At 57.0% G+C, this 24,504-nt stretch overlaps 1 protein-coding gene across 5 annotated transcripts; it reads right to left on the reverse strand.

Moving 5' to 3' along the window:
* Nucleotides 1-207: 207 nt before the first annotated feature.
* Nucleotides 208-16,353, reverse strand: RIPOR1 (RHO family interacting cell polarization regulator 1). 5 transcript variants are annotated; one of them, XM_082607314.1, is made up of 22 exons: nt 16,214-16,353; nt 8,505-8,631; nt 8,238-8,390; nt 7,990-8,068; nt 7,256-7,279; nt 7,108-7,161; nt 6,812-6,964; nt 6,647-6,710; nt 6,510-6,553; nt 6,306-6,431; nt 5,705-5,853; nt 5,498-5,627; nt 3,823-5,418; nt 3,623-3,738; nt 2,600-2,732; nt 2,203-2,338; nt 1,917-2,078; nt 1,493-1,651; nt 1,130-1,326; nt 961-1,044; nt 771-861; nt 208-628 (listed from the first exon to the last, which is right to left on the reverse strand). In XM_082607314.1, exons 2-22 carry the CDS (start codon nt 8,606-8,608, stop codon nt 531-533), a joined length of 3,852 nt encoding a protein of 1,283 aa, XP_082463440.1. In that variant the 5' UTR covers nt 8,609-8,631; nt 16,214-16,353; the 3' UTR covers nt 208-530. The 5 variants fall into 5 exon arrangements, with proteins under 5 accessions (XP_082463440.1, XP_082463439.1, XP_082463438.1 ...); XM_082607313.1 differs by lacking the exon at nt 16,214-16,353 and adding an exon at nt 9,468-10,179 and having other exon boundaries at nt 3,623-3,735; XM_082607312.1 differs by lacking the exon at nt 16,214-16,353 and adding an exon at nt 9,468-10,178.
* Nucleotides 16,354-24,504: the final 8,151 nt, after the last annotated feature.

Consider the following 24,504-nt stretch of genomic DNA (forward strand, 5'->3'; position numbering starts at 1 on the left):
TGCAGGCCGGGCCTCCTCAGCAACACTCCACCACCCTCTTCCTCTGCCCTCTTTTCCAAGCGCAGTTCCAGCCTCTGGGCTCTGTTCCATCTGGATTTCCAGGGCAAAAGCACATGGCATTGTCACAGTTGGAGTGTGGACACACTAGTGTCAGGGCCACAGCCAGAGTGTGCTGGAGCAGAAGGTCAGTAGTGCACCAGTCCAGGCTACGTAGGAAAGGCATTTTGCTTTTTTATTTTCTGTAAAACTCTGTAAATAAAATACAAAACCAAGGGACGTGGCAGGGCAGAGGCAGGACGGCCAGGCCCGGGACACCGATCTATGGCAAGTGTGCTGAGCCGAGGCTGGGAGGCACTTGACTGCGGCACTGACTCTACCCACCCCGAGGACAAAAGGAGAATATATTAGATTTTCATTGATAGGAATCTGTGAGGGAGGAGTGTCTGGAGCCAGCCCTCACCCTCCCTGCCAGTGCCTGGTAAGCCCTGAAAGTGGGGGGAAGGGGCACTGGGGGCCGGTGGGTGGGGAGTTTAAAATGCCGTGCTGGCCATGCTGCCGGGCCCGAAGATGCGGGGCAGGGCATCCAGTGACTCCTCCAGCCGTCGATGGGCAGACTGTCCCTCTTCCCCTGTAATGGATAAAGATGGGGTCAGGAGAGGCCCTAGCCCCGCCCTGGCCCTCCCACCCCTGACCCCATCTCACCCCTATTCCCAGCAGCCAAAATGTCATAGAACTCAACTTGACCCATATCTCCCATTCCCCAGTCTCACCGCATTGCTGAAGGCTCTGCCGAGCTGCTTCCCTCACGGCTTCTGTGTCCGTTTGGCACAGGTACACCAGGGGCTCAATGCCTTCAGGAGCCTACCAGGGGAGAGAGCATTGAGGTGGGCCCAGTGCAGCAGGTGAGAAAGGCTCAGGACCCAGGGCTTGGGGAGCTGGGAGGGGAGAGAAAGGGGTCACCTTGATGCAGCCCAGGGCCAAGCAGCCAGCCACTCTCGTCTGCACATCCTCATCCTCGAGCTGGTCCAGGAAGCAGAGTAGAGCCTGGTTAAGGGTGGGAGGGCAGACTTAGCCAGACACTGGGAGCCTGGGACCCCAGCCTTTGCCCTCAGGGAGCCCTGACTCTTACCCTTTCCCGGAAGGCAGGGCCCAGTGACAGGCTCCGGAGCTGAGTGCTGACAGCAGCCATGACCTTGTTGTTGCCATGGACAAGCAGGGAGCTGAGGGCCCGGAGCCCATCCCTTCGAAGCCGCCCCTCAGGTGCCAACCTCAGGGCTTTCAGCACAACAGCCTGGTCATCTGAGTTCAGGTTCCGCACCAGTAACACTGAAAAAAGGAAGCCGGGCGGCGGGTGGGGGGGTGTCGGTTGGAACACGCTGGCAGGGCAAAGAGCCTCCCGGGGTGGGTTCTTTTGTACCTTCATGTCCTGAATTCACACCTTCAGACCCACCCATAGCATCAGGCAACCTTGTGACCAGGGTTACTGCCTCACCCTCCTCGGCAGTCTCGGTCACATAGGCCTCCATGGAGGAGCTGTCCAAGGCTTCAACGTAACTCCAGAACTGGAAAACGGTGAGCTGCTCTCCAGGGCCTGACTGGGGCCTCCGGGGCAGCTTCTGCCCCAGGGCATCCTCCAGGAACTTGACACACACTGTGGGAGGCAGTGCCGCAGGTCTCAGGGTGTGGATGGACCTGGGTCCTTAGAGGGAAGAGTGCTCCCACCCCACGCGCAGGTCCAGGGACCCTGCACAAAAGGGTCCAATCTGGGCCCTTTTGTGCTGAGGCATGAGCCTTCGATGTTTCTTCCCAGTGCTCATCTCAGCATGTCTCTGTGGGCTGACCTGGTTTTCCCTGAGGTCCCATCACTGGGGATCTGAGAAAGGAGAGCAGAGGGGGCAGGTAGGCAGCTCACTCACCAGCCTCGGCTAAGCCTGGCTGGCGCAGGGAGAGACGGGCGCCGTACTGATTGCAGAAGGTGAGAAGCACCCGCTCCACAGGGCAGATGAAGGGGCTGAGTCCGTCTGTACATTGGTCCCAGAAGGTCAGGAAGCCGGGCCGGGAGGCCGAGAACTGCACCACTGTGAGGAGGTGCAGGAAACTATCAGCAACAGAACAGGCCGGTGGGGAGACAGGCGCGTAGGTGGGACAGGGCAAGGGAGGAACTTTGGGGCAGACACGAGGCAGAGCCCACACAGCTTTTACCTTCCTGGGCAGAGGTGGCAGGAATTTCCCATCGCCTGCTAAGCTCACATACTGCTTCGAGCACTCGGGCCTCCCGCAGTAGCCGCTCCAGGGCCCATGCCTCCTGGCAGCGCAGGGGCCCAAATGTGCCCAGTTTCTGGAGAATAGGGGTGGCCAAACAGCTCAGACCTCAAGACAGAGCTTAGAGAGGGTGGAGACCAGGGACTACCAGTCCCTGCATGCATCGGGAGAGACTTGGGAGAGCCAGAGTGTGGGAGGTCTTCCATTCAGCAAGAGCCAGGCCCTGGGACACTGGGGAGTGGAACTCAGAGGAGGTGTGCAGGGCCAGGATTGAAGTGTAGGGCTCCCTGGGGGAAGGGGCTACAAGGGAAGGGTGGGGGAATACCACTAGCCTCACCAGCAGGAGGCGGCTGCAGTGGTACAGGTGCTGGACCAAGGCAGTGTCCAGAGCTGGACACTCCGTGCTGAGGGGTCGGGCACTAGGTGAGTCGAGGCTGTCCTCAGCCCCAGGCTCCGGGCTGTTTGGGGGCCTGAGAGAAAAATGGGGTCAACCGCCCCAGGAGCACACATCATCATCTGGTCACCAGAGTATTTTTATTAAGTTCCCCCCATCCCAGAACAGAAGAACACATCATGCACAAACAACAGACAATGGGTAAGTTCACGGAGGACTTCCAGAAGGAGGAAAGGGCTGGGACCAGCAGGTGGTAGCAGGGGTCTCCAGAGCCTGTCTGCCCAGGGCTACCTCCAGCTAGGACTGCTGGGACCTCTGGGGCCGCCAGGGCTGGGATGGGCGGGAGTAGGGTTGCAGGCGGGATGGTCTACGCAATGTGGACTGCAAGGGGTTGTGGCCCAAGGGGTGCAGGGCACGGGGCCATAACCTAGGCAGCACTGGAGGGAGGAGGAGCCGGGCATGACCTTCAACTGGGAATCGGCAAAGGCCACTCTGGGACAAAGAGCCAAGGGGCCAGGGTCTCTGGGAAAGCTGGGGTCCAGACAGAGGGGTTGATGCTGGGGGGCACAGGATGCACGGGGAGGCACAGTAAAGGCTCGTTCATAGGGTAGGTTCAAGGTGAGGCCAAGGAAGAGAGGAGGAGCTGGAGGCTCAGGAGCTGGTGGGGACCGATGGAGGAGGCAGACACTGCAGGGATGAGAAGGAAGGTGACCAGAAGCACTGGGGATACAGATGTGATTGAAAACGTGAGCAACAAGGACACACGAGGAGTACATGGGAGGGGTGAACACAGATGTACCCGCCAGCAAGTCCATCCCCTCCCGCCCACCTCCCTTGAGCCCACCACCCATCTTACTGCTCTCTTTACGTGCTCCCCCTGGCCTCACCTCACCTGTTCCCCTTTCTCGCCTTTCTCCTTCACCTGCTACTCACCTCCCCTCTTCCCCCGCTCCTAGCCCCTCTCACCTGTCCCCAGGACTGTCATTGTCTTCATCTTCATTGAGGAAGCTGAAGCTCTCCAGGGCATGCTCCACAGTGATGCTAAGACTGGAGGCCCGGCTGCGAGTCAAGCCTTGTCTCTGCTGGGGTTGTGAAGGGCGTCAGAGCTGTCGCCCCTGCCTGGCTGCCCTCCCTGCGCTGCCGCAAACCAGCCCAGCCCTCCTCACCATAAGCAGACTCTCCAGCCGGGTCACCTCCTGCTCCAGGCCCTGCAGCTCAGGAAACTGGCCACGATAGTCATCCAGGGCAGCCATTAGGGCCCCCAGTGCCTCTTCCAGTTTCCTGTCCCCAGCACCTCCAGCTGCCCCTGGAACTGGGGCCTGGGCTGCCCTGGCCACTCTAGGGTCTGAATGCTGGGGCACAGGGGCTAGGGGTGAGGGAGGGGGACTTGGGCTCTGACGGATGGCTTCTGGGAGTTTTGGGGAAGGGCTTGTGAGGGGTTCCCAACTGGAACAGGTAGGACTTGGGTGGGAGGTGCTGAGGGCTACGGGGTCTGCCTGAGTGCAGGAAGTGGAGGCTGGGTAGCTACAGGACAGGGGGTCGATGCCTGGGAAGGGAGGGTCTGTGTTTGCAGAGGTGTTGGAGAGCGTGGCAAGGTCTAGAAAAGTGGAAGGGCTTACAGTTCTAAGGGTGGGACTTGTGACAGAATGGGTAGGACTCCTGGGGATCTGGACTGGGTCCTTAGCATTGGGTGTAGTGGTGTGAGTTGAAATCCTGGCTGTGTGAGTAGGGCTTGCAGTAGTGTGGGTGGGGCTTGCAGTAGTGTGGGTGGGGCTTATGGTGGTGTGGGTAGGGCTTGCAGTAGTGTGGGTGGGGCTTGTGGTGGTGTGGGTAGGGCTTGCAGTAGTGTGGGTGGGGCTCGTGGTAGTCTGGGCGGGGTCTGTGGTACTGGGGGTAGGGGCTGCAGTAGAGAGGGTAGAGATCTTGTGCTTGTTGGTGGGGCTTGTGACAGTGTGTGTCAGGATTGTGACGGTGTGGCTGAGGCTTGTGGTGGTCTGGACTGGGTCTGTAGTATTGGGGGCAGGAGCTACAGGAGTGAGGGTAGAAAGCATCAGCTTGTGGGTGGGACTTGTGGTGGTCTGGACTGGCCCTGTGGGACTGGGGGTGGGGCCTGTAATAGTGATGGTAGAGACCACAGTCTTGTGGGTAGAACGTGTGGTAGCGTGAGTAAGGCTTGGAGCACTATGGGCAGGGCTTGCAGCACTAGAGGTGGAGCTTGCAGTGGGGTGGGTGGGGTCTGGCAATTCAGGAGGGCTAGAATTTATGGTCTTGCTAACTGAGTCTAGGTGTGCAGAGGGGGCAGGGCCTGTCGTACTGAGAGTGGGGCTTATGGCAGAATGGCCAGGGTCCAGGGCAGAAGGGACAGGACTAGGGTGCTCCCCATGTGTGGGATCTGGATGTGCAGGTGGGCTGGGTCCCTGGACTAGACTTTCTAGGCCTGCAGCCTCCACTGAAGCCTCAGCCAGGGCAGCATCCACACTGGCCTCACTGATATGGCTCAGAGTCCGGCTGTAGGGGGCATGCCCATTGGCCAGGGCTGGGGCCATGGCCCCCTCCTCATCCACGGTCCCAGAAGTGGAGGTCTCAGCCCTACGGAAAGCAACCTGGATGGGCAGAGGCTCAGGCTGCTGCACCAGGGGCCTGGGGGCTGAGGAGTGGCGCGCAGTGCCTGAGAGCTGTGGGCTAGAGGAGTCATCAGAAGATTCAGATGACAGGGACCATGCTGTCCCATTCTCCAGCTCCTCCTGCCGCCTCAGCATATTCTAGGAGAGAGAAAAGGACATCTCAGGACCACCCCCAGCAAACCCCTGGATGGGGGGCTGAGCCTGGGATGTGACTCACATAGAAGGCCTGTTCCCGAAGTGAGGGCGTGTCTGGTGGGCTCTGGCTGTAGGTGGAGAAGCGCTTGGTGACTGTGGAGGCCTTGTTGACAGTAGAAGCGGCTGAGGGCTGGTCATCCTTGTCGAAGGGACTGGAGAGGGAAGAAGCTGTTAGAAGGTGCTAACATCAAGCCCCAGCCCTGTCTCCAAGCCCCTCAGCCCCACCAACCTCCACGTGACTTCCAGGCTGAGCTTGATGGTGCCGAGGTCATTAATGTCCACAGCTACAACCTGGGGCAGGGCGGCGAACAGATCCTTGGTCTCACAGGAGACGCTGCCTACAACCACATGGTTGGCCAAGCCCTTCAGTTCTGTCACCTGTAGCCAAGAATGCATGGTGGGGTCACAAGGGTGTAGGGGTCATGAGATTGTGGGAGATCAGAGGTCTGAATTTGCATAGAGGTTATGTGACAGTCACAGGGTCATTGGGCCATGAGGAAGTTACAGGGAATGGAGTTCTCAGGGTAATGGGGCCATGGAGGCTCGAAGCAGCCTGGGAGCATGGGGACCACAGAGGTCTAAATTTGTAGTCATCGAGGTCGTGGGAGTCACAGCCTCATGAGAGTTCAGGGGTCATATATTCACAAGGTCAGGAGGTCACAAGGAAATCACAGGGTAATGAAGGTCAAGGGGTCACACATTCACAGGGTCATGGAACCAGATGGGGGTCACAGGGGTAAGGGTCTCAGGGTCATGAAGATCGTAAGGGGTTCATAGGGTCATAGAGTCACAGGATCTTGGTGTCCTATGGTTCTGGGCAGAGACATCACCTTGATGGACAGGAACTCCATGAGCAGAGGAAGAAAGACGGTTTCCTCACTGTCCCACACCTGCTTTCCACTACCCTCTATGCGGCCCCGTAGTTTCCAGCGCTGACGCCCATATTTCATGTAGATCTAGGGGAAGAGGCAGGATGAAGCAGCCCTTGGTGTTGCGACCCTGCCATCCCAGCCCTTCCCTGCCCATCCTCCTACCTCATACTGATCGCCCACACATAGCCTGGCGAAGCCGGCCAGCCCTGGGAGTGGGGGAGAAGGAGATGAGCTGGGTCCAGGGGTCTCAGGCACACACCTCCCTCTCCCCGCCACTAGTCGGCCTCACCACTTGGTACCTTTCATCCGGAGATGGAACTCGCCCAGCTGTGCTTCCAGCTCGCTCTCCAGCAGGCACATGCTCTGAGAGGGATGGGCAGGGACAGGAGGAGGTCAAGAACCAGTCCCCTCTCACCAGCTCTGCCACACTCCGTGCCTCTGCCTCACAGGCACACGTCCCTCACCTCTGTGTACTCCCGATGCCCCCGAGTAGCCTCGGCCAGGCTGTCCCGGGCCTCACGGCTCCCTGGGGAGCCGGTGCTATAGGCACGGACCATGTTGTAGGCGCCGTCCCGGAGACGCCGCTGGACACAGTATGCCTCATACAGCTCGTCGATCTGAGCAGATGAGAGGGGTGGCAGAGGGGAGATTGAGACTCACTACCGGGGTTGCTCACCCAGGGCCTAGCATCATCTCATCTCCCTGTGATACCCAATCCCCCACCCCACGCTGCAAACACACACGCATGCTGCACAAGTACCTTGCTGGCGTGGAACTCCAGCCGTCGCAGGAAGCGTTCAATGGACTTGACTTGCTGGGGGAGAGGTGGGTTAGGAGAAGCCTGAGGCCCAGGGCCCTTTACCTCCCCCCGAGTCAACCTCTTCCAACACCATTCTCTATACACTCACCTTGTCCAAGTCATACAGGAAACCCTGCGGAGAGAGACGAGGGGGGCATCAGGAGGTAGGGGAAGTACTCCAGCAGGGGCAGCTGCTCACCCAGACCTACCTAGCTCCTTTTCATCACAGCCTTCCTCCCTCTCACACCACAGTCCACAGCCATTGCAGTCAAAGCAGGGACTGACCTACCTTCCCACATGCCTGGTCTTTGCTGGTGTCATAGATTTGGTCCCCAAGGCCCCTCTAGTACTCTTCCCCCCACCTCTTCCATGCGATCCCTCCCCTGGCCCACTGTCTTTTCTACAACCCCTAGGAAGAGAGCTCTGTGCCTCCTCATGCATGGTTCCCTCTACCAGGGAACTCCTGTTCATGCTTCAAGACCCAGCAGAAATGTTTCTTCCTCTGGGAAGCCCTGACCTGTTTCCCAGGAAGAACCATGGCTCTCCCTCAGTACCACTACAACATAATCTTCTGCTGTCCATGTCTGTGGGGTTTGACCCAACCCACTGGAAGCTCCTATGGACAGGCACTGGGTCCCAGGCAAAGTACATGCAGCCTGGGAAAGCTGAGGAGAGAAACCTCCCCAGCCTTTCCTGATACCCCCTTTTCTAGTCACACCTGGACCAAGTCACCCCAGAAAACAGCTCTGATGTCACCCAGGGCTGGTGCTGCCCAGCCCCCCACACCACAAGAGCAAAGGGCATATTAATCCTGGGCATACGGGATGCCAACCCTTCACTTACCAGGCGGGAATTCCTCTTGGACTCCCTTATCTGTCTTTGGAGTTTCTCCTGCTCCTGCTGGTGCACTTCCAAATAGGCCCTGGGGAAAGGGGTGACCACAAGAGTTATCTTACCTCTCCAGCTTCTACCTGCCCAGGGAACAGGCAGTGAGGAGAGGGTGTGAGGCTGGGGAAGGTTCCTACTAGCAGAAAGGGAATGAGGACTTAGGGAGGGATCATGGGACAAGGCATTGGGAGGACACTGCTTACGTCAGGCCTCGCTTGAGCGCCGTGTACACCAGGTCCAGCCGCTCAGGCTGCGGGACCTTGGGGGCCGGGTGCGCCACTGAAAACATCTTGGACACTCGGGAGAGCGCTGGGGGCTTCCGTGGGGGCCCCGGGGGACTGAAGGCTGGGAAGCTCCTGAAGAAGAGACTGCACTCAGGAGGGGACAAGAAGTCATCCCCCAAACCCTCACTTGCACACTCCAACCCGGCCAGACTCTCTTGACCCCATTAGCCCCCCTCTGCCGCGTACCTGGGCCCCCGCTCCTGGCTGCCGAGGACGCCTGCGAAGGACTGGCTCCTACTGACCCGGGCGCTGAGCAGGCGGCGCTGCGGCCGCACCGACAGGGACATCATGGAATGAGTCCGCGCGGGGTTCCCTGGGGGTGGCGAGGGCAGGTGTCCAGCGCCAATCAGGCCCTTGAAGCCCCCTCCCCGCGGCCCAGCCTCTGTATCTCAGTCCTGCCGGCCACGGCCTGAGGCTGGAGTCCGAACCCCAGCGGCCCTGGTGCTTATGACAGGGCGGCCGCGGGTGACTCGGTGTCGGACTCAGCGTGGCCTCGGCTACGCCCCCACTTCCTGCAGAGGTGCAGGCTCCGCCTGCCGCGCGGGGCAGGAAGGGGGGTCGCACTGGGACCCTCCCCGGGCTGGGAAGGGGCAGGAAAGGGGAGGGGCGCGCGAAGAATGTGCGGAAGCGCCTGTTTACCCGGGGGTGGGGCGGGCTCCCCAGCCCTGCCCTGACCTCCTCCCCCCAAGTGGACCAGGAGCTCCCACGCCCACACCCCGAGAGGCCGTAGGAGGTCACGGGGCGGGGCGGGGTGCGTGCTTTGAGCCCAGCAGAGCTGCCAGGCAGGCCCGGCCTGTGCAGGTTGGGCTCCCCACACCGGCCGCCCCGCGGAAGCTGCTCCCCTCCAGCCCCCACCCGCTCCGAGGCGCCGAGGCGCCCAGACGCCAGAGCCCTCCCGGTGCCCAGAGCCGGGGGATTCCCAGGTTGGGGGGCAGTGCCGAGAAGTGCCCCGCCCCCTCCACTTTCCTGAGACTCCAACCGGGAAACTGAGTCACAGACAGCAGCCTTCGCCCGTGACCTTAGCAGGAAGAGATCCTCCGCAGACCCCCACACCGCTCCGGCGAAACACGCGCCCCAGGCCCCCAGAACGCGGCCCGCAGCCCCCTGGGACCAGCCCCGGAGCCTCCGCAGCCCCGGACCAGGTCCTACCTCTCTTCTTGGAGTTCATGGTAGGTCCGGGACAGCCCTCCAAGCCCCGCGCTTGCCCCCCGTGTCCCCGCGGGCCCAGGGCCACTCGGTGCCGGCCGGGCTGGGCTCCGCGATCGCTCCCTGCGACTCTGGCTCCTGCTTCAGCTCCTCCCGGCGCCGCCCCCCGCCCAGTTCCTGCCGCCTGACTCAGCCCGCCGGGATGGGGCGGGACCCGCCGGACCACGGGGGCACCGGGCCCTTGGCCCCCCTCCCAGCCTCTGGGAGGGGTGACTGGAGGTTCCCCTCAGGCAGGGGACTTACGGGGGTCTTCTCGGCTGGGTCAGGAGTGTGGGTAAAGGGAGTCGAGGGCGGCGGTGAATATGGAGGGATAAACAGAGTGAGGACACCGGATGGGGCTGAATTGGGTGCAGTTAACACAGGGGGCTCATAGAGTGGCTGTTGAGGGGTGCTGAGAGAGAGCTGGACACAGAGGGCTGAGAGCTGGGGTTCTGAGTGTGTGAAGGCTGGAGAGCAGGGGCTGAGAGAGTAGAAGGAAGGGCTGGGGGTGCTGAGTGGAGGGGCTGTGCCAAAGGACGGCAGAGAAGCACTGAGTGTGAGGGGGTTTGGAGGCTGAGAAGGAGCTAGAAGTGGGGGACTGGATCAATCCCATATTATGTGTTGCTGCCGAGAGAAGGAAGAGAAGCAACTGGGTGCAGAGAGTCCCATAGCACCATGCACCACCCCCATCCCTCCACCCTCAGAGGGGATGCTCAGTCTGGACACCCTCTCTACCCCCAGGCCACAGGGCAGAGGATCTGGTCCCATTGCCCAGTCAGGGCCTTCTCTCTGGCAGAAGCTGCATCCTAGGGCAGAGGCCCCATCCTTCTGGCCCCCACCTCACATGGGCTGAATCCCCTTGGTGTCGGCCCTTTCCTGCCCCCAGTATCTCTTCATTGATTATCCCTATCCAACTCTAGCCTGGATAAAGGCCACCATACTCAGGGTCCATTGAGCATCTCATCCTCTCAGATGGGCTGGGTGCTCCCCCACCCCATAAACACTCTTGCTCCTTGATGCTCAATTCTGCTGCACTGAGCTTACTTTTTCCCCAAGAGGCTGGGGTGGGCCCAGGGGTCTGCATTTCCAACCAGCCCACCACCCCCCCTACAGATTCAGATGCAAGATGTCCAAGGATCCTAGTTTGAGAAATGCTATCTCCCCCTCCCTCCTTGAAGACCGGATTCTGTGCACCCTATGCTGGCAGCTATGCATTCCCATGGATTGCCCACCCAACACTGGCCTCTCTGCTCCCTGCAGCCACCCTCCTTAGGAACACCCCAGTCTCATCACCTGGCTCTGGAATGACCCTTTCCTAAATCAGAACCACATCTCCATCACCCCCACCTCACCTGCCTTCTACCTGTGACCTCTTGAGACCTCAGCTCATTTATTCAACTATTTGCTAAGTGACAACAATACGCAAGTCTCTGGAGATAACAGCCAGAATTGCACAGACATTGCCCTGCACAGAGCTCACAATCCGCCTCTGCTTCCTTTCTCTCTGCCAGCTCCCTCCTACCTTCTCTTCCCTACCTTCCTTGCACACCCTTCTCCCCAGCCTGGATCTGCAGCCACCACTCCAGCTTGCTCGCCTGCTACCAATATCCCCAGCACCCTGGGCTTCTCTCTTACCTGGCAGAAACCAACCCTGGGCAACCCAACCCCCTGCCTTCTCTGCACCTGTGCACAGGCTGGCGGGAGCTGCCAGAGGTCTTGGCACAGCAGCTGGGCTGGAAAAGAGCAAATCTCAACCTCAGCCAGGCTTTTGTTTCCCATGTGGGAAATCCTCATGTGTGACCTTAGCCATCTCTCTCCCTTCCCATGGAAGATGAGTGTTTCAAACTTTCTCCACAAGCCTCAAACAAGCTCAAGTCACTCCCACATAAAAGATGAAAACAACCTTGGAAACTATCCAAATGCCCATCAGTAGATAATGGAATGCTATGCAACAAAAAGAATGAACAATATATAACCACATGCAACGATATGGATGAATCCTACAGATATAATGTTGAGTGAAAAAAGCAAGACCACAAGAGAGGATGTATGTTTGAGTTCCTTGATATAAAGTTCAAAAACAGTTAAACTTAATCTGTGGTGACAGAAGTCAGAATAGTAGTGACTATTAATAGTAGTGACACTACCCCTGGGGAGTAGTGACTGGAAGGGAGCACAAGGGGGCTGACAGGGTACTGATTATGTTCTGTTTCCTAATCTGGATTGTATTTCCTGATCCTATATGGGTGTGTTCCTTTGTGAAAATGTCTTGTGAGCTGTACAGTTAGGACATGTACCCTTTCTATGTGAATATTATATTTCAGTATAAAGTTAACTTTAAATAAATAACTACAAAAAGAAATGACCTCTCTGTGGACTCCCAGCCTCTTTCTAGCTACCCTACCCCTCACCCTGTTTGGCTCTTTTAGAGCCAAGTTTCTTGAAGAGGTGTCTACCTCCATTTCCTCTCTAAACCCACCCACTCTTCTTCCTATCCTGGTCCAGCTTCTATACCCAGTACTCCCCTGACTGGTCTGGACAAGGTCACCAGTGACCTCCCCATTGCTGAATCCAGTGTCCAATGTTTGGTCCTTATCCTGCTTGATCTCAGCAAAGCTTTTCACTGTGTAGTTCTCTTCCTCTTCCTTGAGCCTTTCCTTGTCTTGGATTTCAAGAGGCAACATGCCTCTGGCTTTTCACCTATCGCTCTGGCTGCACATATTATTTTCCCAGAGGATCCGTCTTTCTCCCCATCCCCGAATGGGCCTCATCCTCCCCACTCATGGGCTGGGTACATCTCCCACAGCTTAATGCCATCTAAATGTTGCCAGCTTCCATATCTCTTCCTTGCCCAAACCGTTCTTCTGAGCACCAGGCCTGTTTATCCAGCTGCCTGCTTGATACCTCCTGGAAGCTGAGTGACAGTGTGGAGTGGGTTATTAGGCATGTGCTAAGTTTGAAGTCCCTAAACTAAAGTCACCACTTTCCTCCTCAACCCTGACTCTCCCCAGTCTTAACCTCTCCACGACAGCCCCACTATCTATTTATCCAGTTGTTCAAGACAGAAACTAGGAATCATCGTGGATCCCTCAGCCTCTGTTACCCCCACGTCTACTCAGCCACCCGCTCCTGCCGTCTCTGGAATCTGCCCCCCACCTCCACCCCTATAGCTAGAACTCAAGGCCAAGCCATCACCAATTCTCACCTAGAACCCTACAGCAGCTTCCTAATGGGTTCCCTGTCTCCATGCTAACCCACAATGATCTATTCAATAACAGCATTGCCCCTCTTGAAATTCCAGTCACCTGACAATGCTAAAAACTGTCCTCTTATCAAGTGCTTTCGATGCCAGGCACTGTGCTTAATTAACAAACATCATCTCCTTTAATTCTGGCAACAAACCTATGGGGTGTGTCCTATTAGTCCCACTTCACAGGTGAGAAACCTGAGGCTAACTGGCTGTGTGACTTTGGGCGAGACATTTCTTAACCTTTTGGGGCTGCAGATATCCATCTGTTAAGTGAGGATAACAACAATAATAATAACAACTATCTCACAGGGCTGTTGGCAGAATGAAATGAGATACTTCCTCTACTGGGAGTGTTCGGGGAAGGGAGAATTGTATGTGGAGTACAGAAGTTGGGGTGGACACAGTACCTCACTGTAAACACACAACAAATGTTAACTGATGTTATTAACAATTATTAATCTGCCCAAGATTACACAGCTGTTAAGTGGTAGGGCCAGGATTCAAACCCCAGGACTCTAAATCTTTAACTTCCCTCTGTTCTAACTCTTGTGAAACATCCATGGGCATTCCTCTACCCCAAGGATAAAGTCCACACTCTCTAACATGACCCGCAAGACCTTCAGGCTCCGTCCCTTCCCTCATATACCTTCCTCCTCCCCTCACAGTCCTGTTCCCCCCATGATCGTTCTGTTCCAGATACTGTGAATTCTGTTCATGCCTGTAAGGCTCTTCAGCGTTTAAGCAGCAGCTCTCATTGATCCTACATCCTCTTCCCACTACTCTCAGCCTGACCAGCTCCCTCTCTTCTCTCAAGTCTTACCCTACTACTTCTTCCTCAAAGAAGCCTGCCTTGGATTGGGTCCCCCTTTAAGGTGCCTCATAGTTTCCTCTCTCTGATCCCTGAGGCCACATAACTCAGTTGTCAGTTCCCCTTTAGGGCTGTCTTCCAACCAGATTGTGAACTCTGGGGGCTGAGGCCTGTCTGCTTTGCTCCCTGCTGTACCCTCTGCGCCCTGCACCAAAGCAATGAAGGAAGGCAGGAGCTGATTATGAGTTGGGGGCTGACTGAACGGGGTTGCCCAGATACAGGTAGATCCTGAGCTGCTGGAGGGGTAGATTTCAAGTCTCTATCTACCCCAACTCCTCTACCTCATAGACAATTTCCTTTTCCCTTCCTTACTTTCTGATTGTATCAGAAAGTAAGGTGGGGTTCTGTCCTCTGAGAATGGGGCCGGGTGGGGGTTCCCTGGGATTCTGGAACTGAGTAGGTGGGCTGGACTCAGAGTAGCCTGAGTGTCCCATCAATTTTCTTTCTCTGGGCTTCTGCCACAGGGACCAGGATGTATAACTGTTGGTCCAAATGACCATCAGAATATCAATCTAAGTGACAATTCCAGGGGATGAATAGGCAGGATCTCCCCTGCTGGGGGTGGGGGAAGGGAAAGAGCTGAACCCCTTGAGCTAAGGGAGAGGGGCCACCTCAACTGGTGTTGGTGGAGGCTGGCTGATAAGAGCCAGGGGATTATCTGGACTTATGGCAGCCCTAAATTCTGTTCTGGACATGGGAAAGAACCCAGGTCTCAAGGGTGATGGGGCCTGCAGCATAGCCAGCTCAGGGCAGCTAGGAATGGAACTCTGCCCGCTTGCGTGGCCCCAGATCCCGCGGCCTCTAATACCCTCTACACGCCCAAACTGGTGCACTTGTGTGGGTCAGGAGGTCCCGCCACCTGTGCTGCCCAGCTCAGTGGTATGCCAGGCCAGCCGCTTTCCCGGGAGTCTCCGGTCTGGCCCCGCCCCACCGCAGGGCCGCCCAGGACTGAGGTAAACAGACGCTAAAAATAACCCGGGCAAGGGGCGGCTTCAAGGAAGAATGGGGTCCCTCCTGAGCCTGCCCCTGTCTCCATGGCAACTGCCCCAAACCCGGCTGCTGACATCATGCCGCAGCTGTGGGAGCAGGGAGGGAGGGGGGCGCGGTGCGCCTGGGACCCCCCCACCCCGGAACCGGGCGGAGGCGCCCGGGTGGCCTCACTTCCTGCCGGCCCCCTCCCTGGTCAGCTGGTCACATTCCCGGACGGCGGCGCACTGGAAGCCTTGTGGCCTCCCCCGGGCCGGGCCTGGCAGAGGCGCTAGTCGGAGCTGCAGCAAGGGGCCCGCAGTGACTCAGCCGCGTCCTCCCCGCCAGCTTTTCCACCCGGGCAGGACCCAGCCCAGCGCCCTGTGTGTTCCCCTCATCCCCACCCATTTCCAGGTACCCCTCTGCAGCTGCTGCCCCACAGGACCCAGGACAGAGAGGGTTTTTTTTGTTGGATTGTTTTTGTTTGTTTATTGTTTTTGACAGGGAGGTTTTGTACCTCACTCTCCAATTCTCATCTCTCTCCCCGCCCACCTATCCCCGCTGATACCCTCCATGCTGGGGAAGCGGATAGTGCAGTGGCAAGAATTCAGATCTGGGTCTAATTCCCACCTCTCTCCAAACCAGCTGTGTGACTTTCAGAATATTACTTAACCTCTCTGGGCCAGTTTCTGCATTTGCCACATCGTCTGGTAACCCTCCTCAGAAGACTGTGCCGGCACTGAGCGATGCAGGCCCAGGGCAAGCCCCACAGATGGCCCACCGTTATTGTTACACTGGACTGCACACAGTAGGTGCTCGGCCAGCCAGCCTGGACATATATTAGAAGCAACCCAGAACTGGCTGAGATGGGTCGGTCTTGGAGGCTGGACTCAGGCCTGTCGGGGAGAGGAGAACAGAGGGTGCTGAAGCCAGGCTTTCCCAGACCCCTAGCCCTGGTGAGCAGCCCCTTCCCCAAACCGGTTCTGCAGGCTGCCCAGGCCTGGCTGCTTGCAGAATTCCCACACCAGCCTCTCATTTCCAGGAACAGGGTCTGTTTCCCCACGGCGCCGGTGCTATCCTCTCCAGCCTGGGCCGTGCCAGATTTGGGCGAAGAGCCCAGCCCAAGGCCGGATCGGCCACCTCGGGTCGGGGCCCAAAGCGGCTTAGGCCAGCCGGTGGGGCCAGAGAGATTAGCTCATCTCGGAGACGGGCCTGCACACCTCGTCGCCCTCTCCCCATTCCCAGCTCAGTCTCTCCTGCGGCGAGGGCAGTGGGGCTCCCGGTGAGCGTCCGTGCCAGGGCCCAGGCTGGCGCCAAGGGCCCACCCTCAGGCCTGGCCCACCCCAGAGCCCCGGGGCACAGGCCGCCTGGGCCTTGCCGTGGGAGGGAAGGAGACAGCGCCGGGTGCGGCAGGCCCAGAGGCGGCGGCTTTTGTGGGCGTCCTCCGCGCCCGAGAAGAGGGGAGGAACGACACCGCGAGGCCTGGGTCCCGGGGATGGGGCGATATGGGACAGGGCCTCAGCCGGGGCACCAGATCCGGGACTCCCCAGGCGGGGAGAGGCACCAGAACCGCCGCGCCCGACCCCCGCCCTGCCCGCGTTCCCCGGAAACGGCGGGGACACTCACATGGCTGCGCTGGGCTGCGCGGACTTCGCGCTCTCCGTGCACTGGTCGCTGCCCGGCTAGGTCGCGCCGCAGCTGCCGCGGTCGCCGCCGCTGCTGCCCGCCCCTCCCTCTGCTCCGCCGCCTGCAGCCCAGACGACCCGCTCCTCCCCTGGCCAGCTGGGCCCCACCCCCTGCGCTCCCGCACCCCTGGAGGAGCCCACGGCTCGCTCCGCCCTCTCGGCTAACGGGGCAGGCCGGTGGCTGGCGGCGTCCACCAGCTTGACGGGGCGGGGCGAGGCGGGACGGGGCAGCGGGGGGTTGGGGGGAACCCTGGACGACACGCGGGCGGTGGGAGTTCTCATTGCTCGGGATCCGGATACATATGCGGGAATAGGGCGACTTTCGGAGAACCATTAGCAAAGGCAGGAAGGAACCATTCCTTCCCATGCAGACCCCAAAACCGGTGCACCGGAGAGCCTCGCCTGGCTGCTCCCTCCTTGAATTCCGTGGGCTCTAGAGACCTTTCAGGCCCCCATATGTGAAAGAGGTCCTGGAGCGGCCACTGCTGGGTTGAGTTGGTTGGAGGAAAGGATCAAGGCCAGTTTCAGAGAGGGAACAGGAAGGCCTGAAGGCTACTCATCAGACACCTTCTGGGTCTGGACGCTGCCCCTGAGCCCTGCCCGTCCGCCGGCCTCAGTTTCCCTGCTGTGGGGGCAGGCTGTCCTTCCTGCCACCGTCTGGCACCGGTAAGTCTGAGCTCTTAGCCAGGCCACGCAGTCACCACTCACTGGGTACCGGCATCTGCGGAGTCTCGGGCCTTGCTCTGGAAGCATGGGTGAGGACCCTGGCAAGGTCTGGGTACATGTTGTCCAAGGGGGCCAGAACCCAGTCCTTTCCAACAAGGGGGCTAGAATACTGGCTCTCCCCTGGAGTGGGTTACGGTGGAGCTGATAGCTGACCTCACACTGGGGTAAAAGGGCCAGCTCCACTCCCCCACCCCTCCCATCAATAAGACAACACCGGTCCTCTCCAACCCCACCCTTCAGGCTTCACTCTGTAGTCTGTCACCTTTCGAGGTAGCAGGGGGCACTGACATCCTCTCTCCCTCGCTAGCTCTTACCAGAGACAGACCTCACCCTCTCCCAGTTCTCCCCCTCTCCAGCCCCTCCTCTTTGCCTTCCTTTGCAGCACCCCCTTTTCTGTAGTCAGTAGACCTGAGGATTGCTTCCAGAGACTGGGTTCTTCTTTCTGTTTCCCCCCACCCTAAAATATCATCCAGTCTCAGGACTTCATCCATCCACTGCTGAGCATCCTGAGCCTTCCCCTGTGCCCAGAGCCCTCTCCTGTTCCAGAGCCCCTGATGACCCACCAGATCTCATGACCTTCCCCAGAGGGACTCTTCTTCCTTCGTTCTCATCTCTGCAAAGCAGCACTGTCCACCTAGGCTCGCACCCGAGTGAGGCTGGGCCTCTCTAGAGCTCTCAAAACTGGCACCAGGGCTTCCCTGGTGGCGCAGTGGCTGATAGTCCGCCTGCCGATGCGGGGGGCGCGGGTTCGTGCCCCGGTCCGGGAGGATCCCACATGCCGCGGAGCGGCTGGGCCCGTGAGCCATGGCTGCTGGGCCTGCGCGTCCGGAGCCTGTGCTCCACAATGGGAGAGGCCACAACAGTGAGAGGCCCACGTACCACAAAAAAAAAAAAACAAACTGGCACCAATTGGTCCCTGTCCACCTGTAAAGTCATCTCCTCAGCAAGGCATCCTCTGACTACCTTCTCTGAAGACAGCCTCTCCCTGGTACTCTCTGTCCCCATGTCCTGTGGACTCATGCCTTCATGTCACCCATCACCACCAGGTAGCATGTATGCCCGTGTGCGCTCACACACCTAAGCCTGCCTCACTGTGAGTCTCTAAGCTCTGTGGGGGCAGGGGCCACAGATGTCCTCATCACCACTGTCCCTGGCTCATAGTGGGAATTCAAGAAATATTTATCGAATGAGAGATTGAATGAATGAGTAAATGCATGAACCCTGGACGCCCCCCTCTCTACCCCCACCTTAATTCAGCCTCCTAGTCCTGTAGATTCTACCTCCTTAACATGATTATGTTAAGGAGGTGATTATGTTATGTTAACATAAAATGTGCAGATTCGTTCCCTCCCTGCACCTCACCTCCCACTATTAGAACTCTGTTGTTTATTAATTCACTCAACAAACACCCACTGACCATTCAGGGCTGGGCAGCATGCTGGCCCCTGGGGTGGCAGTGGCACAGAGTTGTCCCTGTGCCATTGCTTGAGACTCTGATGAGGCAGCGGTGAGTGTGGGGACTCACCAGGCTACTGTCCGAGGAACTCTTTCTTGGCCTGGAATTCTGGAATTCCACTTCCAGAAAAGTCCCAATTGTAATAGATAACGCCCTTGCTCGTCACAGTCAATTAGTCTCTCTGTCCAGTGTCTGGCCACATCTCTGCATTGTCACAGCTGGTACCCGGGTCTGGGCCACTATCTTTTCTGGTCTCCCTGCCGCCTCCTTTGTACCCTACAGTTGTTGTCCACCCAACAGCTGGAGTGATCTTTTTGGGTTTTTTTGGCCACATCTTGTGGCTTGTGGGATCTTAGCTTTCCAACCAGGGATCAAACCTGGGCCCCCTGCAGTGGAAGCATGGAGTCCTAACCACTGGACCACCAGGGAATTCCCTCAAGTGATCTTTTAAATCATAAGTCAGTTCATATTGGTTCCCCAATGCCCTCAGGATAAGTCCAGACTCTGTAGTGAGGCCTCCAAGACCCAGGAGATCTGGCCTTAGATGACCTCACCTCCTCATCTCCCACCTGTCCTGCCAGCTCTTCCTGCTCTGTTTCCACTACACCAGCCTCCCTGCAGATCCCTGGACATGGCCCCTACTCTCTGGCCTCTGTCTCTTTTCCCAGCCTCCCTTCTGCCTGGGATGCTCCTCTCCCTTATCCACTTGGAAAACAGCTCAAATGTCACCTCCTCCAAGAAACCCGTGTCCTCTGGCTTCCCACTCACCCCTTCTGAGTACCCATCACTGCCTATTGTCCTTGTCTGTGACCACTCCTGGTTCCCCATCCTTTTTCCATCAGGGCCAGGCTTGGATGGGGCTGCAGTGAACAGACGGGACACCTGAGGCTTCACCTGGCCCTCTCCCCCTGTTCAGGGGCCTTGAAGGAGTGACAGCCTCCGAGGATCATGGGGTGCTAGAGGCCTGCTAGGCCTCTCCACAGCAGCCAGTGAGCCAGGGGAGGAAGGACATAGCTGACACCCATTTCACAGAGGCACCACCTGAGGCTCAGGGAAGGCAGGGCCTTTCCATGGTCAGAGGATGGGGCAGCATCTGAGCTCCAATTCAGCTCACCGAATCCTAATTAGTTTGGCTCTGTCAGAGTCAGGCATCATTCCCTGAGTATTTGCTCTGCTGGTGCTGGCTGGGAGCTAGGGCAGAGCAACCGAATCATCACCATTTCTACCTTCGAGCAGTTCACCTTCCTGAAGGGCTGGGCTCTGGCCTGAGAAAAAAAAATCCCTCTAATAGATGGCAGAGGGTGGTGAGAACCATAGTGAACTCCAGTTCCTCACATATGGTGCAGCTAGTTCCACTTTTGAAAGTAACGCCGTTCGAGTCCCAAAACGCAGAAAAACAGAAGCTTCCCTCGCCCCACCCCATAGCCCCCATGGCTACAGCTCTCTGGTGTGCAACGTCACCCCCAGCTTCCTGTGACGGGACAGAATAAAGTCTGCCCCTTACTGCGCCTGTGCTCACATGCCTCAGATAGGATGTACACATTCATTCATTCATTTGCCAGATATTCAGCAAGATTTCGTGGAGCCTGGTGTGTGCTCGGCCCTGGGGGTTCCAGAAGGGTGGACAGAGGTGAGGCCACCCAGTCCCTGCGCTTGGGGACTCACTGTCAATTAGGGCAGGTCATCCCTGAGTCTCTACCCCTCTTATGTCACCAGTGTGAATGTGTGACTGTGATTGTGTCTGTGTACACACTTATGTGTGTGAGAGAAGGTGTGTGCTGGTTAGGAAGGGCTTTGTAGGAATGGGGCAAGTTGTTGAGGCTCCCTAGGCAGGCAGGGGGTGGGTCTTTAGAGGAGCATCTGGGGCAGAAAGCACAGCAGAGTTCAAGGTACAGGAGGGAGGAGCAGCCTCCTTTGCTGGCGGGGAGCAGAAGCTTAATGTGGTGGGAGAATTGTGTGTGTGTTGGGGATGAGGCCAGCCATGAGAGGCTTTGGGGACTGGCTAAGGAGCATGGAGGGTGATGGGGAGCCTGGGCTTTAAGCTGGGGAATTCTGTGGCCATATCTGTGCTTTGCAAAGGTCATTCAGGCAGTGCTTGGAGGGGGGCAGGTAGAGGCAGCTATCATTTCCCTGCCAAGGTCATGGTGGCCTGCGCCAGAGTTGAGGCAGTAGAGATGGAGACATTCAAGAGATGTTCAGGAGGCAAAATGGACGTCTGGGTGACCGATGGGATGTGAGGTCTAGAGGGGCAGGCATCCCAGATCATGCCAGAGTTTTGGGCCTGGGTGATGGGTGTTTTTCAGTGATGTGGAGAGGCCTGGAGGATCAGGTTAGGGGAAGGTGATATGGTCAATTTCGGCAGGTGGCATCTGAGGGGTCTGGGGACTATCCATCCAGAAGGCAGGTGGACATGTGGGTAGAGGAAAGAGGTATCTAGGCTAGAGACAGCTTTTGGAGGCAATGATGGTCAACTGGCTCACCAAGAGGTCAAATGTGAGAGGGACCACGGCACTATGCTCTGCTAGGGCACTTCAGTGGGTGGTGGGGGCAGATGCAGGCTTGAAGGGGGCTAAGTGTGGGTCTGTGGGTGGGCCTGGACCTGCCACCACCTCCACCCACCTCCAGTCCCAGGCTGGCCCCTACTGCCCAATGTGTGTGTCAAAGGGCAAGGGCCAGGGATGCTGCTCACATTTAAGTCTTGGCTTTAGCACTCTCACCTTGCGGTTCCTATAGCCACTTCTCTTTTCTGATGCTTTAACTGCACTCATCCATTCACTCACTAAAACTGCACTTTTAAGAGGTAATCTGTCTCATTAATAATCAACACAATGCAAATGTAAACAAGAGACTTTTTTTTGGCCTCTGAGATTGGCAGTGATGGACATGATGTGTAAGTGGATGCTTTGTAGAGAATGGGATCTGGTTTGAGTATTTAAGAGTAGTTTTTTCAGTATATATCAGGATGTCAAGTGCAAACCCTCCTTTTCACCCTGAAGTTCCACTTCAAGAAATTTAGGGCTTCCCTGGTGGTGCAGTGGTTAAGAATCTGCCTGCCAGTGCAGGGGACACGGGTTCGAGCCCTGGTCCGGGAAGATCCCACATGTCGCGGAGCAACTAAGCCCATGCGCCACAACTACTGAGCCTGCGCTCTAGAGCCCATAAGCCACAACTACTGAGCCCACATGCCACAACTACTGAAGCCCACGTGCTTAGAGCCCGTGCTCTGCAACAAGGGGAGCCACAACAATGAGAAGTCTACGCACTGCAATGAAGAGTAGCTCCCGCTCGCCACAACTAGAGAAAGCCCGCGCAGGTCAATGAAGACCCAACACAGCCAAAAATAAAAACAAATAAATAAATTTATATTAAAAAGATAAATAAATAAATAAGAAAAAGAAATTTATCCCAGGGACTTTCCTGGTGGCACAGTGGATAAACTCTGTGCTCCTAATGCAGGGGGCCTGGGTTCGGTCCCTGGTTGGGGAACTAGATCCCACATGCATGCCACAGCTGAGGAGCCCATGTGCCGCAACTAAGACCCCATGCAGCCAAATAAATAAATAAATATTTTTAAAAAAAGAAATAAATTTATCCCAAAGGAAGAGGTATCCAGGCAAGAAAAGATCTGTGTCTAAGGACACTGATTGCTGGCTTGTTCAATCAGAGATAAAGTGATGGCACAGTCCTGGTGACCATCAGTGGGAGACAGAGGGTGAAGGAGGTTCGTGTGTGCCCTGAGATAACCCCTGGCCACTGAAAATGGACGTGGGGCATGGATTGAGCATCTACTATGTGCCTGGCATCATTCTGGATGCTGGGGACACAGAGGCAGACCAGATAGGCAAGGTCTCTGCTCTCAAGGAGTTCACACTCCAGCCCAAGGAAACAGACAATAATCAAGCTCACATATCCGTAAGATGACTTCAGAGAGAAGGAAAAGCTGTGGAGAAAACAAACCAGGGTGATGCGATTTGGAGCGATGGGGCTAAGGTGCTACTTTAGTCAGGGTGGTCGGCATAGGCCTCTTTGAGACAGTAACTTTGCAGCCAAGACCTGAATGGCAAGAAGGAAACAGTCACGAAACGATACAGAGAAAGAGTACAGTCGACCCTCTGTATCTGCGGGGGCTGACTGTACTACGTTATTTGATACAGGGACTTGAGCGTCTACAGATTTTGGTATCCGTGAGGGGGTCCTGGAACCAATCCCCAGCGGGTACCAAGGGACCACTGTATTCCAGGCAGGGGGAACAGCTGGGGCAACAGCTTGGAGGTGGGAATGACCTTGCTGTATTTGAGTCATGTGGGCTAGGATAGAGGGAAAGAAGGTAAGGTCTGAGAGGTGGCAGAGTCAGGTCAGGCAGAGTAGGGAGTGAGGGTTTTATACCTCTGAATAGGGAAAGGTGCTCAACACAATAGACACAGAGGACTGGGGGAAAGCACCAGAACAGCCACCCGTTCTCCTGTAGCAGGAGTCTCCTCGGGTCAAACCTGTATCCATTGCCCTGGAGAGCTGTCAGGAGGCCTGTCCCAGCAGTGGCCATCATCTCTGGGCATAATTTCACGTGGCTTTCTTTTCTTCTTTGTATTTACTTATACAAAGAATGGTTTTTAATAAACGTATCATCGTTTTCAAATATATGGCCATTATGTATTCAGGCATTACCAGGCCCACACCAGGTGGGTTTAAGCTTCTAGTCCGGAGTCGCCAGGCTCGACAGGTGACTTCCCTGGGGACTCTCCCCCAGGTGGGGCTATCTCTGCCATTGTCCTGGGTGATCCAGCTTTGGCCTCCAGGGGGACCTGTGAGCAGGGCCTTGCTGGGGTGGGGTGACTGTGTCTCTCCGCTGGGCCAGGCGTTTTTCCTTCCTTCCTGAGACTCCCTTCTCCTAAGGAACAAGTGGGAGGGACATCTGTGCCTCTCCCAGATCCTGGGATGAGTTGCTTGCCTGGGACTCTTTCAGGCCAGGCCCCCTGGCAAAGGCTAGAGTGTGTGGTGTGTAGTTTACTTCTGAGTTCCTACCGCTACGAGAACTGTTCTGACAGAGATGTGGAGGGTGTCGAGGTGGGGAAAGGCCTAGTCACTAGGCATCTGGCAATACCCTCCACACATGGGATAATGACCTGGAGGCTAACGATCTTCAAACTGACCCCTGCCCCAGCCAAGCCCAAGACATAGTCTTGGTCTTTGGCGCCACCACGTGGGAAGTCTCCACACTGCAGTAACAGGCTTCACAAAATACCTCCAAACTCCAGGAAGTGCCCACTTACCCCAAGCCACAGTTTCGTGAATGGATGGTCACTGGACTGTGCAGTGCACAACCTCTTCAGCCCTGTTCAGCGGTCCTGCTCACACTCAGACCTGGTTGCATATCATGGTCACAGGGAAGGCCACCACCACCATTAAAACCTCCTCCAGACTTGAGCCTTTTTGTAAAAGTTCCCTGACCTTCCACTTTTCAGTCCTCTCCGCCTTTGACCTGATCCACGTGTGTTGAACACGGATGATCTTCCCCTTCTGAAACTCCCTCTGGCTTCTGTGACTGCTCCTCTTGGATTTCTAGCTGCTTCTCTGGCTATGTCTCTTCATGCCCCTCTGTGGGCTCCTCAGGGTGCTGGGTCCCCTTCCCTCATCCTTGATTCTTTTCTCCAGGCCATCCTGACAGCTTCCAGGGCCTTGTTTCTGTTCCCACAGTGATGCCTTGAGTCTTTGCTCCCCATCTCTTGTGCCATTTCCCCACTTAAGATGACCTTTGGGCATCCCAAACTCACTGTATAAAGTTGACCCCATCTCTTCTCCTCAGAACTGCTCTCCCTCCCAGGTTCTCAGGTTAGTCTGGGTGGCCTTTCCCCTGACACCTCTTTGGCCATCAAGTTGCCCCATCTTCTCTGCCCCTTGGCCAGGGCACCATCTGCACCTCCTTTCTGGCCTCTTAGCGTTCTTGGTTTGACCTGGCCTGGTCCATTCTCTCCAGAGCCGCTTGATGGCTTCTGAATATTGAACCCTGTCCCTTCTCACTTCCCCGCTGGCCCTTCATCTCTGGCCAGTTC

The sequence above is a fragment of the Mesoplodon mirus genome, assembly GCF_964341445.2.
Source record: "Mesoplodon mirus genome assembly, chromosome: 19".
NCBI classification, from domain to species: Eukaryota; Metazoa; Chordata; class Mammalia; order Artiodactyla; family Ziphiidae; genus Mesoplodon; species Mesoplodon mirus.

Excerpts from the sequence above, each read along its gene's own strand:
- RIPOR1 (XM_082607312.1), bottom strand. Across the intron at positions 8,391-8,504 it reads AGCCAGGAGCGGGGGCCCAG|GAGCTTCCCAGCCTTCAGTC; the intron begins GTACGCGGCAGA and ends TCTCTTCTTCAG. Across the intron at positions 5,419-5,497 it reads TTCGGGAACAGGCCTTCTAT|AATATGCTGAGGCGGCAGGA; the intron begins GTGAGTCACATC and ends TCTCTCTCCTAG.